Genomic DNA, 17,780 nt, shown 5'->3' with positions numbered 1-17,780 from the left:
CTAAAAACAAATGTGGACACTGAAGCACAGGAAGATGTGGTAACGTGCACAACGCAACTGACAAATCATGCAAAGTAGGAATTAGAACTGAGTTGCCTAACCTCAAAGTCCATGCTGTTCCTACTACAGCATGCTACTTTCTAAATCCAGCAGTCCATTTGGTAGTAGATGTATCAAAATTTTTTCTCTAAAGTGAAAGCAAAAAAGACATGTAATTTTTCCTTCCATGTCTATGTAAACCTCTTTAATGCCAGCTTGGTTTCTACCATTTCCAATTAACAAGCAGCCAAAAAGAACCCATGCTAACTTTTAGGACGTAGAACTTTAGTGTGGAGTGTCAGTAAATGTGGAAGAGGCCCGGCAGTATCTCCCTTCCTTTTTTCCCTTTTGGTCACCTCCCTTCTGGGGCCTACAGAGCCCCAGGCACATGGGGATGAAGCCCAAGGTCGCTCTTCTTCTGTAGGGCATGGGAATAGCAACCAAAGAATAGCTCCAAAGAAGCTATTACGACTGGACAACAAGAATGACGGCATCACCAAGGTTCCGCACATGCCCCTGTAAGGGGGGCCTGTGAACTAAAATGAGGCCTCAATCAGCAGCAGGGGTAGCCGTGCAGTGGCTGAGACTTCCGGTCTCAGGCCTGCTCTGCTGGGCCTACCTACCCTCAACATCAGCTCCCGGATGAGTAAAACAGAGACAGCCGTACCTGCTGCCCTGACTTGTACCTACAGAATGTCATGTATGTAATGCACTGAGGACAGGATTTAGCACGCACAGTAACTGCTCTACGGATAGCATCATCCGCATCAATGTAATCAGCACACAGCTGTACAGATTCACTCTTTGCAGGGAGAAAAAAACGCACTGATGTATTTTAGACACTAGGTTTCTTCATAATTTTACCTTTAGATCCTCTCTCCATTCATTCATACCATAACTCTTAGAAATCTCTGGTTGGAAAATCTGCATTTTTGCCATGGATGTAGCCAGACGAGTTAAAGATTGACGACCACTTCCTCCAAGTCCAATGAGCAAAGCGTTTCCACCAGACTGCTTTAAAATTCGACATATTCGTGATAAATGCTCTAGGACGTACCTATAAAATATCAATATTACTATGCTTGAAAATATGAATGTACATGTGTATTTACACGTAACTATTGTTTTACTTTCCTAGAAGGATGGATTTTGCTGTCCCTTATATACTATCCCAACTTAAAAGAGGCAATCATTGAAAAATGTGATTTTTTCAAAAGCAGTTGCAATTTGATCATTTGGTGCAAAGGAAAGCTGAAGAACAAACTCAAGAAATGTAATATACAAATTATAGAAATAAAATGAAACTGTAACCACTTATACAGGAAGTATATTATTGCTTTTATTAATAACATTTCTTTCTTCAATCTTTTAATATCAGGATTTCTATGGGAGAAATAAAAAATCGGTTATCAACAAAATAAACACAGGAAAGGCACTCAGCCTCACTAGTAAATTGGTAAAATTAAAATTAGAGCCACAATGAGTTACCGTTCCATTCTTAACTGGCAAAACTTACCAAGTCTGGCAATCCTAAATGTTGGCATGGGTGAGGAACAATAGAAGCTCTTAAAAACAATTATTATTTTTCAGGATACTTTGGCAAACTTCGTAAAGTAGAAGATCCTTACATACCATGGCACAATAATTCCACTTCTATAAATACAGCCTATTGAAATTCTTGTATTTGTGCCCAAGGAGACAATTTTTTATAATTGCAAAAACTAGAGTCACCTCAAAGTCTTTGTCAGAAGAATGACTATATTCTGTTATAATTATACATGGAATATAAAAAAGAAGTAAAAATTCATTTTTTGTGAATCTCACCAAGATGGAAAAAAACAACTTGCAGAAAAATAGGTACAGTTTGATATTGTTTATATCAGTCTTATACATTCAGAGTAAGACTATGCTATATGTTCAGGAACACACAGGTTAAGTAAAAGTCCAAAGAAACCCATGTTTCTTTTTACTTTGTAAGGTATGATAGGGATGCAATAAGGGAGACAGTTGGCTACACAAGAGACTTCAAATAAATTGCTAATATTTTATGTCTTAAGCTGGGTAATGGGTACAAGATTATTCACCATACTTTTCTTTAAACCTTGTTACATATTTTAGTATTTCACAATAAAATTCTACAAATAGCAATTTCAACCATCACACCAAATGTAGTTACCTAAAAATGACAAGATTCATTCTTGTTTTGTGAGTCTGATTATATTCATCTAAGTACTGGTCCACAATGTCACTAAAATGATGAATATTTGGAATTTCTATATAAACTCTTTCATCTCCTTCAAGTTCAGGATTCATATAGTCACCAAACATGAGATTCCTTAAGTCCTCTTCAGTTACCTATAGAACAAAAATTAACAAATTACAAAACTTAAAAATTTTTCTAAAATAAACTTAAGAAAATGTTATACAAAATTGTCCTTTTCATATTATGGGATGGTTATCAATTAGGCAATTCTTTTAAACATTAATACTTGTAAAATTAATAATTTTATAAAAATGGATAAACTTGTTTTTATTTACAATAAAACTTTAAAGTATTTTTATTAAAGATGTATAAAAATTAATATGCACTTGAAAATTAATACCTGAAATTATATTATATCCTCAGGAAATAAAGAGAGAAGAGCTTTTTCCTAGCATATATGAGATCCCCCCCGCCAAGGCTGAAGTTATTCTGACTCCAATTTGTTGACTAATTACTAAGGGATGGTCACCATGTTAAGCACTATGTATATATCATATCATTTAATCCCTATCATACAAGGTTTACTCTTTAAATAACTTCTCTGTTATACACACAATTCCTCTGAAGACAAATATTCAAAATAATTACCTATGAGGATAGTTAAAAGAATATGTTTAAGAAGTAATGGTTTTTTTTATATCGTTAATGTGCAATTATAATTACTTGAACATTATGGTTACTAGACTCTCCCTATTATCAAGTTTCCCCCACATACCCCATTACAGTCACTGTCCATCAGCGTAGTAAGATGCTATAGAATCATTGAAGTAATGGTATTTTTTAAAGATAAATTAACTGTAACAGTTCATGCTATTATACCGTTTTAATATTTTTAAAATCATTAAATATACTCACTGGTGCACTCTCTTTCCTCAAATGTGAAAAAATAGCATCAAATGATTCTTTGAAATGGTCCTTTATAACAGCTTTAGTTAAACTGAACAGCCAGCATCGGTCATCATCATTAACGAGGCGATCATAAAACACTCGGAGAACCTCATGCACAAAAAGACGGATCATAGTATGCTTGCTCCCCACTGCATCCCTCTCAATGAGCAAGCAGCCCTGGATGACACGTGAAAAATCCCGCAAATTGAAAGTGTAATGAGATTTTGTGGGAGTGGGCAAAAGATTTTCCATGGATTGTTTGTATATCTGAATATGAAAAAAAGCAACAATGTAAAAATGAAATAGTTATAATCAGCAAAGCCATGTGACAAATAGCACATTTTATATATTTTATTGATCCTATCAGATTATATTGACTTGAAAAATTATACACTACTAAGCCTGGCATGGCATCTTTCTATTTTTGTTTATAGCAGGCACTTTGGAGTTGAGGGAACTTAATATTATCTGATTCCCTTCCAAGCCAAAGTAACAATGTTTTTATTTCCCAGTTATTACGGTTTTTCCATTTAAAGGTCAATGACCTTGGATTAAGTAAGTAAAAACTTTAATAGTGAGTCCACTCAGGTAACTCCTGCAGCATTCCAGATGAAGAGAACATTGAAACAATTTCTTTTGACTCAACAAATCAATGTGTTCTCCCCCTTCCGTCTTATTTCCTCTCTCCTTCTTCTCCCTTTATTCTTTATTGTAACATGTAAATGAAGCATATTATTCTATATGCTGAACTGACAAGGAAGTTTACTATTCTCTTTAAGGGAAGGAAAATTAAATATTTTATAATATAGCCTGAAAAAAACACCAAATGAAATTGTTTTTTTATTTATATGTACTGTATGATTCATCTCCCTCCCCTCCCCTCCACACATGGTTTGTCTATAATGCTTCAAAGACAGGAGGAAAAAAAAGATCTTTTCTGTATCCCATTATGCCTGACCAAGTCTCCCATACTTCAGGACATGCCTGAAATATTTCGTATTTTATAAATAGAAGCACTTTTCAATATCAGAAGAAGTATAGTCCTTACAGCACACTATCCCTTTGCTCATGGTGTCTCCATTATAACAGCACAAGTATTCTACTGGAACAAGAGAAGAACTTTAGAAAGATACAATGCTCCTGGAAACCGAGGCAATGATTCTAGGGAGCTTTTTCTTGTGGTTACAAGGATCCCAAAGCGACCCCCACTTTATCAAGGCTCCAGAAATCTTAGTTCAATGAGATTACCACTGACTAATCTTAAATACACATTTTCCTTTTACAATGAATGAGGAGGCTGTTCTGACCTCTGAAAAGAGGCCAAAATCAGTTAAGAGCTGCTTTTTGGCCATGTGGGCAGTCTTGTTTTCTGTTCCTACCCTGTGTTTATTATTTTTTCACTGCTACTTCTAAGTTATGTTGTCTAGCTAAAAATAGTGTTTTCACAGCTGCTTAAGTTTCTTTTTTCTCTCTTTTTTTAAGACAAACGTGAAGAATCCGAGGGAAGAAAGAGAAAATTAATAAATACCAAAGTGGAAGCTAACAGGGAAAACCTATGGTCTGGCAGATACTGTTCATAGATGATTTACTTATTAACAACCTTGTGAAATAGGTATTATCTCCCATATTAGTGATTAAAAAAATGAGTTTCTGGAAGGTCAAATTTCTCGCTCAAGGCTATATAGCAAGGAAATAGCAGTCAAGGCCCAAACCTAGTTAGATCCCCTAAGGTCAAAAGCCTATATCTTCCTGTTCTCAAGCCTTCTTACAGCTTCTCTGACACTGAAGACCAATGTATATAATTAAGGGAAAAACGTTAAAAAAATATCAAAAAGTAAAAAAACAGAAACAGTGAGGACTAGATGAGATTAACATGTAATACAAAAGCGTTTTGTATTGCATTATTTGCTCACCTCCATTGTTGCACTGACAATTTGGTTCCCAACCACAAAGTACTCCGGAGTAAATTCACGAGTCCGAAGGTAGAATGCTACAATTGACGAAAAGATTCGGACCATAGTTTCATCACTGAAAGTATTAATAGTGCAGATGTTGAAATGTCGAGTAAAGCGGGGAGTAACTGGATTTCTCCCACCACCCGGAGGGCCCATGGCAGCCATCAGCTCTATGTCAACCAACGTGATTTTGCTTGTGTCCTTAAGGTCATACCTTGAAAACACATAAAAATTCCAAAAAAATCCATTATAAGTTAGACAAACTGAAATGTAGGTTTCCTTAGAAACTGAATCTGATTTTAACTTCTCTAAAAGGAAGAATTTTATTAGGCTTGGGGTGGATTAATGATTGTGCATTGAGCATTGACTCCCCTATACAGAATTTTATTGTTGTTAACAACCATTTGATCAATAAAAATGAGAGATGCCCTAACAACAACAACCAAGAAAAAGTACACACTTCCAATTGTAAAATAAATAAGCAACCGGGATGTAATGTATAGCATAAGGAATATAGTCAAAATATTGTAACAACTTGGTATGGTGATAGCTGGTACTTAGAATTATCATGTATATAAATGTTGAATCACTGTGTTGTACACCTGAAACTAATGTAATGTAATACTGTGTGTCAACTACCCTTCAATAAAAAATAATTATCTAAAAAAAAAAAAAATAAATAAAAAAAAATAAAAGGAAGAATTTTAGATAATGCTTGCAGTAGGAGAAAACGTTTTTTAAGGGTTCTTTCCATTTTAAAAAAAATTGAGGTGTAATTGACATGACATTAGTTTCAGGTGTACATAATATCTGATCTGTATATATTGCAAAATGATCACCACAAGTCCAGTTAACATCCATCTCCATACATAGTTACGAATTTTTTTCTTGTGATAAGAACTTTCAAGATCTACTGTCCTAGCTACTTTCAAATATGAATTACACTATTGTTAATTATAATCACCGTGCTGTATATCATATCCCTGAAGATACTCATTTTAAAACTGGAAATTTGACTTCTTGGCCCCCTTTCCAATTCCTCCACCACCTCACCTCCTGCCTCAGGAGCCACCAATCTGTGGAAAGAAATTTTTTAGGGCAGCACTTGATTCCTCCTTTCAGTGGCAGGGACGCCACCACCCAGACTCTGGGTGCCCAGGACACCCCTTCCACTGGCCCTTCCCTTTCTGTTGCTCTTTCCAATTTGACTCTCGACTTTCCTCTTCTCACTCCAAATCCAGAAGCACTAGTAAGAGATCGATCCTATTTGTGGCTGGTTATAGGTAGGTGACCACATGTCCCATTTCGCCTACAACAGCTCTGGTCTGTGCTTGTCCTAGTGCGATTAGACACTCCCCTCTTACCCTCAGGAATGTCCCAGTTTGAACAATAAATTATATAGTCGTCCTACTTACAGCAAAGTCCTGATTTCTTTTTCTCATCTCAAATCTTATCTTCAGAGCACACAGGATGTCTAAATAGTACCTATACTCTTCTATTATATAAAGAGGGACCTAATCCGGAATAACAAAGCCCCAAAGAAGTTTTAATCAGAAAGTTTATACAAATGGCTCAGTTCAGCTGGAAACCACTCAGAGTGAAAAGGTGCATATTTTCAACGGGCCATTAAGTCCTTTAATATTAAATGTCTTGCAAAAGAGGGGGGAGAAATCAATATGGCGTCTTTAGTGTAACAGTATCCTAGAAAGTATGAAAATAGGACTTGGTTTTTGGCAACAACTCCAATAACTGTCAACAGGAAACTTGTTAAATAAATTATGGCAAGATCCACACAGCTAAATAGTATTGAAAGCCAACAAAATGAATGACATAGAAAATATATGAATAGGTGCTCGAGATAAATTTCTAAGTGTAAATAAGCTGCAAAGCATTATGTGTAATATATTTACATAAAAAAAAAAAACCTTGGCCAAATCGGGAATACACTATTAACAGTGGTTATTTCCTGGAGGCAGGATTCCAAGGGCCTGCAGTAATAACAAAAATGTATTTCCAAAATATGATATAGCTTCAAAAGTAGTCTAACCTTGCCTTGAGATAAAAATCACAGCATATTGGGGTTGTTTAGGAAAGTATATTTAAGAGGAAGAAATAAGAATTATTAATCTTAACTAAAAGATAGGGTGTCATATGTCTTAGAGGGTAGAGGGATTGGGAGGGTTATCTGTGAAATTACTGCCAAAACCAAGCCATCTCAAAGATCTGGTAGTCTCAAACAATCACAGAAAACAGAGAATTTAAAGTAGTAGAAACATAGGGTGCTGGTTATAGTTACTTAGGTTGGCAACTACCCATAAATTCTGAGCCCTGGGGGAATGGTACTTCGAAAGACGTAATCTGTAAATTATTTACAATACTTGAAAGTAGTTGAAAAGTTAAGAATTTACTATGCTATCGAATAAATAAATGTCCAATACCAGATTATTCAACCCAGTTATCTAACTCACACATTCAGAGGAAAGAATGGTATAAAAAGGTACAGAAAAGTTTCCCAAAATTTTCTGTACAGGAAAATCTGAGCAACTGTTTTCTTCCATAAGTAACTTGAAAAAAAATGAATTATTTTGATGTGAGAAACTAAAATAGAAAAAGAACAAAAATGACTTCAACATGGCTAGTAAAGATTTAGTTAAATAGTTACCAATTCCCACAGTCAAAAAATTGTCGTAATAATTCAACAGGTGGCTGAGCTCCATATTTCTCCAATGCAGGCATATTCATGTCATCTATAAAAATTATGCACTTCTTTCCCATGGGTGGTCCAAAAACTCCTTTGCGTCTTTTATCCAATCTAGCCATTATAATGTTCTAAAACATAAAAAAGATATAGTAGCATATTTAAAGCCAAACTTAACACCAGGAATAAAGAGGGTATTTAACAGTCTAATTATGCTGCTTGGAAGCACTATGTACATGTTTATTATTTATTTATATGCATTCATTTTTAGGGTGATATGAGACTTCATACTCAGTATCACTGAAAGAGTATATACTGAAGTCCTTCTATGTATTCAGAATTGTTACATACACCTGCTTATGTATTTGCATCGCACACACACCGAAAACATTTCCCTCATTAATTACTCCAACATATCTATTAACTTTAGGTTATTCAATATCTAAAAGCACTAGTCTAAATTTGTAAGATTTTGAAATTAAGGGAATTTTACAGGTTTAAAACAACAGAAATGAGCCCCACAGATCAGGAGAGAATAGACAGGCATAAATTCAGGAACGGATGATAAAAATGGTGATTAGCAAGGCTGCATGATGTAGTTCCATCTTGGCACACTTGGAGGTAAGCTGATGAACAGCTACATGGTTCTTGTCACAGACGGTGCATGGTCTGGAAGCTCTTTGACGGACAGTGCTTCAGTAAGCAGCAAGTGCTCCCAAGGACCATCTAGAAGAGTCTAAAAAGAATCATAGGAAGTTCTACACACACACACACACACACACACACACAAGGACCATCTAGAAGAGTCTAAAAAGAATCATAGGAAGCTCTACACACACACACACACACACACACACACACACTGTCCCTTCTTACTCCTCCTCTCTTACTCCCTTCTCCAGGTAAGAAATCGAGTGTTGCTGCTTCTTGGGCTTAAAAATAAAAAAAAAGTGACAAAGCTCAATAACCCAGTATTAATATAGAAATGCTCTCTTGATACTTTGTCCTTAAAACTTGATTTTTAAAACTTAATCATAACACCAAAAATAAGTTTCAAAGTTTTATTTAAATTCATGGATTTACATAGCTGCTCATTTAATATATAATTTTAAGCACTCATCAAAATCAAAACAATTACTGACCCGTGTTTCTGGCTTTAAACTAACCTGAACCTGGTTGGCACTGGTTCGTGCAGAGAAATTCACATAAAAAGGGAAGTACTGGTCCTTTTCCAAATGATTCATTAGCTTATCCTTCACATACACTGATTTTCCTGTCCCCGTTGGACCCACAAAAAGCAATGGCCTTTAAGGAAACAATGGACATATTCAAAAGGGGAAAAGTCAGAATATATTCTAAAAAAGAGGCTGGAGTTAATTGAAAACTTAATAATCAAATCACCTTCAGCTAAAAACTCGCAGCTTAATCTGTCTTTATTTCATGAAAGGCTGGTTAAAGTAACCATTGGCATACCACTTTGTTAAGACTTCAATAGTAACAAACTATTATTCGAACAGATACAACATCACTCAACAAACAATAACATGGTTAACTTTTCAGAAAAGGAGCCCAATTTTGTCTCCACAGAAAAGTGATGTATTTGTACTTTCCAATTAGAGACAGAGGCAAGAGAGTGCCGTGTGAAATAATTTATAGGTAAGATAGGTTTTAGGCTGTTTCACGGCTACCTCAATAGCACAAAGTTTTTGTGAGAAACTGAGTGACAGTGAATTCTAAAGCGAGCAGTTATGTATATTTGTTCACAGCCTTTTAAAGTCATTAACTGAAAATATTTATCTTAAAGCCAACTCTGTGGAATCCTTCATTCAGTGGGGTCTCAGGCAGGATTTCTTATTCTTGAGTGATTGTAACTAATATTAAAGGGTAAGAATTCTCTTGAGTCTATGTTTACAGAACTGGGAATCAATCCAGTTTGAGAAATACTGAACTAAAAACTAGATGCTCTGTGAGTGACAACTTGGCCCCACACGACACAGAGACTAACGCAAAGGCTGGCACAGCATTCAGTCGTAAGCGGCAAGCTAAATAACTCAAATTGTGCTAATATTTTTTAAATTATCATACAAGGATAAGCCTACAATTCAAGTTATTTTAGAACTACCCAGATGACAATTTATCTGTGTGTTCCAGTCTGAGTAACGCTTGCCTTATGGAAAACTATTTACTAACATAACTTTAATAAATAGAATGTTATTCTTAGCAGGGCCCATGGCCCAACTGAAGAAATTCTTTGTACTCACAGAATCTGTGAACTTAGATGCCAAAAAGTTTGTATCTTTACTTTTACTAACCTTAACTAAAATGGAGCAATGCTACTAATAGTACCCATATCTTTATCACCAATAGAAATCATAGATACTATTCTAAACATTGTAATTGCTGCAGATGTCAAAAATCACTTATGCCCACTTCTTCTTCAGATTACGATAGTCATCAGACCCACTGCTAGGTTTTACTATGAATGTGTTAATAAAAAAGCACATGTACTACTACTATAGCCCAAATTTGTTCAATATCTTAATGAATATATTTCAGTATGTGCTTTTCTTTGTAATTCTGCTTGTACTTATTCATTTAAAAGCATTATTCTGGCAAGTGGTTCATGGCAGAGAAGAACTCCCATACTAGGAATTTCCCAGAATTGCCAAGTACCTTCCTTGCCTAGGAAAGTTTTTAATATTAGCATCTAAATGCAAAGATGCAACCACAGGTACAAAAATAAGCTGTTTTTCCTATTTTTTTATAATTATGGTATATCATTGATATATAATCTTATGAAGGTTTCACATGAGCAACATTTCAACATTCACCTGTATTATCAAGTCTCCCCCACATACCCCATTGCAGTCACTGTCCACCAGTGTAGTAAGATGCTATAGAGTCACTACTTGTCTTCTCCGTGCTGTACTGCCTTGCTTGTGACCTACTTATACTGTGTGTGCTAATTATAATACACCTTGTTCCCTTCTCCCTCCCTCTGCCTTTGGTAACTGCTAGTCCTTTCTTGGAGTCTGCTGCTGTTTTGTTCCTTCAGTTTTGCTTTGTTGTTATACTCCATAAATAAGACAAATCAAATGGTATTTGTCTTTCTCCACCTGGCTTATTTCACTGAGCATAATATCCTCCAGCTCCATCTATGTTGTTGCAAATGGTAGGATTGTTTTCTTCTTATGGCTGAATAACATTCCATTGTGCATATGTACCACATCTTCTTTATCCATTCATCTACTGATGGACACTTAGGTTGCTCCCATATCTTGGCTATTCTGAATAGTCCTGCAATAAACATAGGAGTGCATATGTCTTTTTGAATCATGGATCTTGTTTTCTTTGGGTAAATTCCTAGGAGTGGAATTTCTGGGTCAAATGTTATTCCTATTTTTAGTTTTTTGAGGACCCTCCCACATTGCTTTCCACAATGGTTGAACTAATCCCACCAGCAGTGTAGGAGGGCTCCCCTTTCTCTGCATTCTTGCCAGCATTTCTTGTTTCTTGTCTTTTGGATGTGGGCCATCCTAACTGGTGTGAGGTGATATCTCATTGTGGTTTTAATTTGCACTTTAATTTTCTGATAATTAGTTTTGTGGAACATCTTTCCATGGGCCTGTTGGCCATCTGAATTTCTTCTTTGGAGAAGTGTCTGTTCAGATCCTCCACCCATTTTTAATCTGGTTATTTGTTTTTTGGGTACTGAGGCATGTGAGCTCTTATATATTCTGGATGTTAACCCCTTATCAGATAAGTCATTTACAAATACATTCTCCCATACTGTAGGATGCCTTTTTGTTCTGCTGATGGTGTCCTTTGCTGTACAGAAGCTTTTTAGTTTGATGTTGTCCCATGTGTTCATTTTTGCTTTTGTTTCCCTTGTTTGAGGAGATGCATTCAGGAAGAAGTTGCCCATGTGCAGGAGATTTTTGCCTATGTTGTCTTCTAAGAGTTTTATGGTTTCATGACTTACATTCATGTCTTTGATCCATTTCAAGTTTACTTTTGTGTATGAAGTTAGACAATAATCCAATTTCACTCTCTTATATGTAGCTGTCCAGTTTTGCCAACACCAGCTGTTGAAGAAGCTGTCGTTTCCCCATTGTATGTCCATGGCTCCTTTATTGTATATTAATTGGCCATATATGTGTGGGTTTATATCTGGGATCTCTATTCTGTTCCATTGATCTATGGGTCTGTTCTTGTGCCAGTACCAAATTGTTTTGATTACTGTGGCTTTGTGTACCTATTATGTTTTTTTAATTAAAAAGATAAAATTGTCATAATATTCACTCAGAAACAGGTCCTTTATCAAAATCAAACCATGACATTCATGCATATTATGTAAGTTTGTCTAGTTTAAATAGTATTAGCAAATTATGCCTAATGTTTTAAAAGAAAATAACTACAAAAGTGTTAAGAAAGTTGATATGGATATGCCTGTGGTATAACTAGGCTTTTATTCCATTTCATGTATCTGCTTTTCTTAAGTTGGTATTGTCATGTTCATCTTAAAAAGAACTGGCATAGGACATATTTGAAAAATGCTAAATACAGTGGGAGAATGTGGCTCATGGTTGGTCTGATAATCTCAGGAATACAGTGAACTTTTGAGTAGTATGCACACCTTTCTGACAATAATACTACAACTGACATTTAGGCTGCTGTTACAAATACAAGAAAAATAAGGTGGCTTATGAGGCAACAAAGTATTATAGCTGAGGTTTTGGAGTACCTAATACAAATCTGAGCTCCAGGTTTGTCAATTTTAGCAGATGTCACCATGGGCATGTCAATTAGTCCCCCAAAGTATCAGCTACCTGAAAATGGATGACCTCAAAACCTGCTTTAAAAATCTAAAGGTCCTATTAGAATGGCACTGTTATATTTAAAATGCATGTTTCTTACTTTGCGTAGGTAATACTCAGATCCATTAGAAATGTATATCTGATTGTGTCCATTGTAGGGACTATGATGTCTTGAATCTTGACACGTTTATCTCCTAAATTAGTACTTTTAATTAATTCATTCCAATGAAGCCAGCGACCTCGGTTTTTTAACTACAAGAAAACATAGTTTTAAAGTATTATAACCATGAATTTAATATCTGAAGGGCTTTTTTTTAACACACTGCTATATTTGCCTTTTAAAAGTTGTTAATTTCATATTAAGTTCTTATTATGAAATATAAATTCACCCAAAATAACATATATAACATTTTTAAGTTGTGAAGCAGATTAATAAGCATCCATAAATCCATCACCCAATTTAAGGAATACACATTTTCCTTAATTTTCTTTTTCAATGATAACCTGACAACTTAATGAAACTTAGTTATCACAAATTCAACATATCTAGAATTTCAGATATTTTTGCCTGTATGTCCTCTTAACACTCTAATCTTTCCAAAATGCCTTCAAGATGTCCTTTCCAAATATCGTCTTTATTTGGGAGCCACTCTGATGTAGGTTAAGTTACAATGTACTGGACTTTGGCTTCTTGTTTTCCTATCTTAAAAAAAAGGAGCAATAATCTAGCTAGAAACAAGTAATGCATGAATTCATTATATTTGTTTCCCTAAATCATTCTCTTTGGCATTTTGATCCAGGCTGATATTTAGACAGAACACACCAAGATGGCTGAACTGATCGTGACAACATTGAAGTTCTTCTGAACTGGTGGCTAAATAGCCGCTGTCCTGACGCCAAGTGCGTCCCTAATGTCCCCCACCATCACCACCACTGCCACGCACTGCTATATCCCCCTCCACTCCTCCTTCTCCTCAGTGGAGATCCCAAGGCCTCTCATGGTCAAGCAACAAAAGGGTAACATCTGGCAAAGTAGGAGGTTGCCTGGCCCCCGCTCCAGGATTATGGCTGGCATCTATGAATCTTCTCCTATTTTCTAGCAAACTGTATATATAAATATGGTGTGCGTCTGAATGGCAGTTATTTTCAAGTTTGGGTGAATGTTTCTTTAGAAGTTCATGTTCTTTATTTAAGTTTTAACTTTTAATTAAAGTTACATATGCACATACTTGAGAGTCAAAAATTTTACAAGGTTAAGAAAAAACAGCAGTTTCCCAGTCTCATTTTCTTCTCTCCAGAAACAACTACCTTTACTTCTCTGAGCTGGATATTTTGGTATTTACCTCTAGTTCTTAAACAATATGCTTATGTTATCACCTCTTGATTTCTTTAGTTTCAGAAATTATTTTATTGACTTCCCAATGTGACTACTGATAATATTCTTAAAATACTGTGTTAGCAGGGCTTGGGGGAAGATTTCTGTACTGGCAGTCAGGAGAGTTGGGTGCAAGCCTTGGCTCTGAGGCTACTCACCCTTCTAGGTCTGCTTCTTTATCTACAAACACTGAGATTTAAGTAAAATGGTAACTAAGGATTTATCTAAATCTTACAGTTCTATGAAGTAAAATTTGCATTCATTAAAAGATTATACCAAAGCTTGCTATTTAAAAGAATCTTCATGAATTCCTTTTTTAATATAGGGAAAGATTTCATTTAAATCTGAAAGTATAAAATATTCTTAAAGCAACTTTATCTGTACTGTCCACAAGTTACAAGAGGAGAAACTTAAGAGACTAAAAGACTAACCTTAGCAGCCAAAATAATTCTAGGAAGGGAACCCAGTTTTGCCTGCTGATCTGAGACTCTGTGTTTTATAGCTTATCATGACAAACCTTTGGTACCATACCTCATACACGTAGTCATAGACCAGGCCTTTTTCATCAAAGTGGCATTCCCATTTACCCACAGAGATGGGCATCGGGTTGTCTTCATCTTTTCCCAGCGTGATTAGTCGTATGAAATGATCAAAAACAGTGCGACCATCTGTATCACAACTTCCTCCAATGGACCAAATCAAAGAAAATATGAAGCAAGCCTGTTGGTAAAGGAAAAAAAAATGTTTCACTTAAACCAATCATTTGAAAAATTTTTAAACAAATTAAAATACTAAGGCCTGGTAGACCTACTTGGAAAAGGTCAAATCTGTAGTTGAATGGAACACAGCTCAATTACATAGAGTCTGTTCTCTGGCACTATCTACCTAAATTTAAAAAGCCCATGCCAAAAGACCTAGGAATTTCCCTGTTAGGGGCTTATCCTCAAATATACTCCCACCTATTAAAATGATACATGTACAAGAATATTCCTGGCAGTACTGTGTGACAGCAAAAGATCAGAAGCAACCCAAATGGTTTTCAATAGGGGTCTGCTTACTTGGTTGAACAGCACACACTGGTGTACATGCAGCTGTACAATGAAGGAAACTCTACAGTTACTGATATGGAATGATTTCCAAGATATACTGTGGGAACAAATGCAAACTGATATGTACACTACACTGATATGTGTAAAAAAAAATGTACCCATGTAAAAGAGAGTGCATCCAATACCTCTATCAGGCTACACAGGACACTGGCAATAGTGGCCTCCTTGAGAGTAGCTTGGGGATGGGCAAGATGGCTAACTTACTTTTGCCTTTTGAATTTTACTTGTTTCATGCCTTATCTAGTAAAAAAAAAACCCTATCAAATGTATTGAAAGTGAAAATTTCAACCAGATATTAATCTATCTTAGTCTCTAAAAGTGATTCTGAGCTACGTAAAAATTTGGGAGTTTGGTTTACCAACAGAATGAAAATTTTCAGGAAATATATAACATGAAGATTATATGAGTGAACTCTTCCTAGGAGAGTTTTATTTCATAAAAAGGTAACCCTGATAGGTATGGAAAAATATTGAAAACTGGTAATGTGAAAGGCATTTCTAAACACAGAGAGAAAAAATGATGCAAATAATTTATATTTCTAACATAGCTGCTCAATATCTTCTAAAGTGGAGGGAAATAAAGGAGAGAAGGGAAGAGGAAAGGAAGAGGTTATGATTGGCAGGGAACCCTGGAATGTGACATGTCTGAGGTAGACTTTCTGTGGCAACAGGTGAAGGGAAACAACGGGAGGAAACTATTCACGCAGAGCAGACGCAAAGGTTGACTGAGTAGGGGAGACCAAGGCACTAGGAATAAGCAGTTGGGTGGGGAAAACAGCACAGACCACAGAAGAGAACAACCACCTCTTTGCTTTGCTCCCTCAGAGTCCTGTTCTCTGGTTCCTCTGACGTCTCGATCAGCCAACCCAGACCATGGACTCCTCCCTACCTATGTGCTCTATGAACTCAGCCAGCCGCACTCCACTCAGCTGGTTGAACGCCTGCTGCTGGTCTTTTGTAGCCTGCCTGTTGCAGCCTACATCCTAGCTTAACATTAAGACAACATCAATTCACCTAAAGTTCATGGTGGAATAATATTGTCACATTATCTAGCGTTTATTATGTTACGACCTTTCACAAATAATAGGGCTTTGGTTCATTCTGATGTATCTTACTTTCTTTAAAGTGGTTTTTTAAATCAGAATACCAGATCAGGGCAACTTTAATGTCTTTTCTTTTGGTGATCACCAAAACACAACTTTGGATTTTATAATGTCTTTCTCAACACAAGTATCATTTGCCAGAGGCATATATTATTCTGTGTAAAAATCACATTAACTATAAAACCAACCATAATCCAAACACGAATGTGCTTGCTTGTAGGATCATTTTCGACCACATTACAGAGTAGTACTTCAAAGAGGCGTGTGAGAGATACCACCACATTGCTATCACTGGTAGGAATCAGTTCCTGCAAAGAAAAAAGACTAAGACACTTTACTTTCACCTTACTTGGAGAATAAAAGAAGATAAATATTTCATATAAAAATGATGAAAACATACATGGTTTTCATAAAATTTTTATAACATTTAAACTTAAAGAATTTAAATTGTAGGCATGATAAAAACATTTCTCAAATATTGTAGTTTAGCATATTATATTACACAATTGTATATAACATTCTTACGTAAATTCTCTGGGAAATGAAAACTAGCTACTGTAGCAGAATAAATAATATTCTAGGGATAGCAGAAATGAAGTCTCTAATGGCCATTTATTCATTTCTTTATTCAACAAACGTTTCTGAAAAATATACTATCCTTGTATATACTAAGCTAGGACATATGTAAATAAAACATGGTTTCTGAAAAAGGAGTGATACTGAAATTAACTAGATGAAAACAATATGATATAGTAATGACATGATGGAGGGAGTCTCAAGATGGAAGGAGGCTACCAGAGTATTCGGAACAATTAGCCCTGACCCAGACGTGAGGCCAAGGAGGGACATGGGAGAGGGATAAGTCAAGGAAGGCTCCCCCGTTGAATAATGAGCTGAGCTGAATTTGGAAGGAAAATGTGAATTAGCCAGGTGCAAAAAGGAGAGATGCTCTCAAGGCAGGAGAAACTATATATACACAGAAATGGAGATGTAAGTGGACATAGAGTATTAGGATTATGTAGGATATGAAAATAGGGTGTGAAAGAGGAATGGCAAGAAATAAGGCCTGAGAAGCAGACAGGGGTTGTTTAGGCTGTTGTTAAGGATCTCATTCTAAGAAGAGGGGTCATAAAAAAAAAAAAAAAAAAAAGAAGGAAGAGGAGGTTCTGAGGGAGGTTTTAAGGAGGGGAGTAAATAGAATGAATTTGTGTTTTGGGATCTTCATTCTGGTAGCAGGATGTAGATTGGCCCAAGGCAGCTCTACTTTATTGACTTAGGCCAGAAATGACAAAGATCAGGACCAAGGGCACTATAACAGGAAGGAGGGGTGGTGAGAGGAGCCAGGTTGGAGAGGAGAGGACAGGTAAAAACATGTGAGAAATAGGAAGAAAACAATCACTCATTATCACATGGCGCCTATTTTGTATTATTTACAATAATAGGGCTTTAAAATTTTTAAAACTGAAAAATGATTATCTGTGTATTTTCTCTATGAAGACACTGTACAGAATCTCCACAAAGTAGAACTGTTCAT

At 35.9% G+C, this 17,780-nt stretch overlaps 1 protein-coding gene across 6 annotated transcripts in view; it reads right to left on the bottom strand.

The window, feature by feature from the left end:
* DNAH12 (dynein axonemal heavy chain 12) overlaps positions 1 to 17,780 on the bottom strand; it is a 164,524-nt gene that overhangs the window by 69,865 nt on the left and 76,879 nt on the right. For all 6 annotated transcript variants that reach the window (XR_008999525.1, XM_057508311.1, XM_057508315.1 and 3 more), the window contains 9 exons: positions 16,435 to 16,554; positions 14,567 to 14,755; positions 12,761 to 12,912; positions 9,010 to 9,148; positions 7,808 to 7,974; positions 5,104 to 5,359; positions 3,158 to 3,457; positions 2,216 to 2,394; positions 904 to 1,096 (listed from right to left, as the gene is read on the bottom strand). Coding sequence is in view for 5 of the 6 variants with exons in the window: in XM_057508311.1 (XP_057364294.1) it covers positions 904 to 1,096; positions 2,216 to 2,394; positions 3,158 to 3,457; positions 5,104 to 5,359; positions 7,808 to 7,974; positions 9,010 to 9,148; positions 12,761 to 12,912; positions 14,567 to 14,755; positions 16,435 to 16,554 (1,695 nt within the window). In the remaining variant the exon portion in view is untranslated. The remainder of the gene's footprint in view (positions 1 to 903; positions 1,097 to 2,215; positions 2,395 to 3,157; positions 3,458 to 5,103; positions 5,360 to 7,807; positions 7,975 to 9,009; positions 9,149 to 12,760; positions 12,913 to 14,566; positions 14,756 to 16,434; positions 16,555 to 17,780) is intronic.

This window comes from Manis pentadactyla, chromosome 1 (genome assembly GCF_030020395.1).
Source record: "Manis pentadactyla isolate mManPen7 chromosome 1, mManPen7.hap1, whole genome shotgun sequence".
NCBI classification, from domain to species: Eukaryota; Metazoa; Chordata; class Mammalia; order Pholidota; family Manidae; genus Manis; species Manis pentadactyla.
This window is presented reverse-complemented; position numbering and strand designations above follow the sequence as displayed.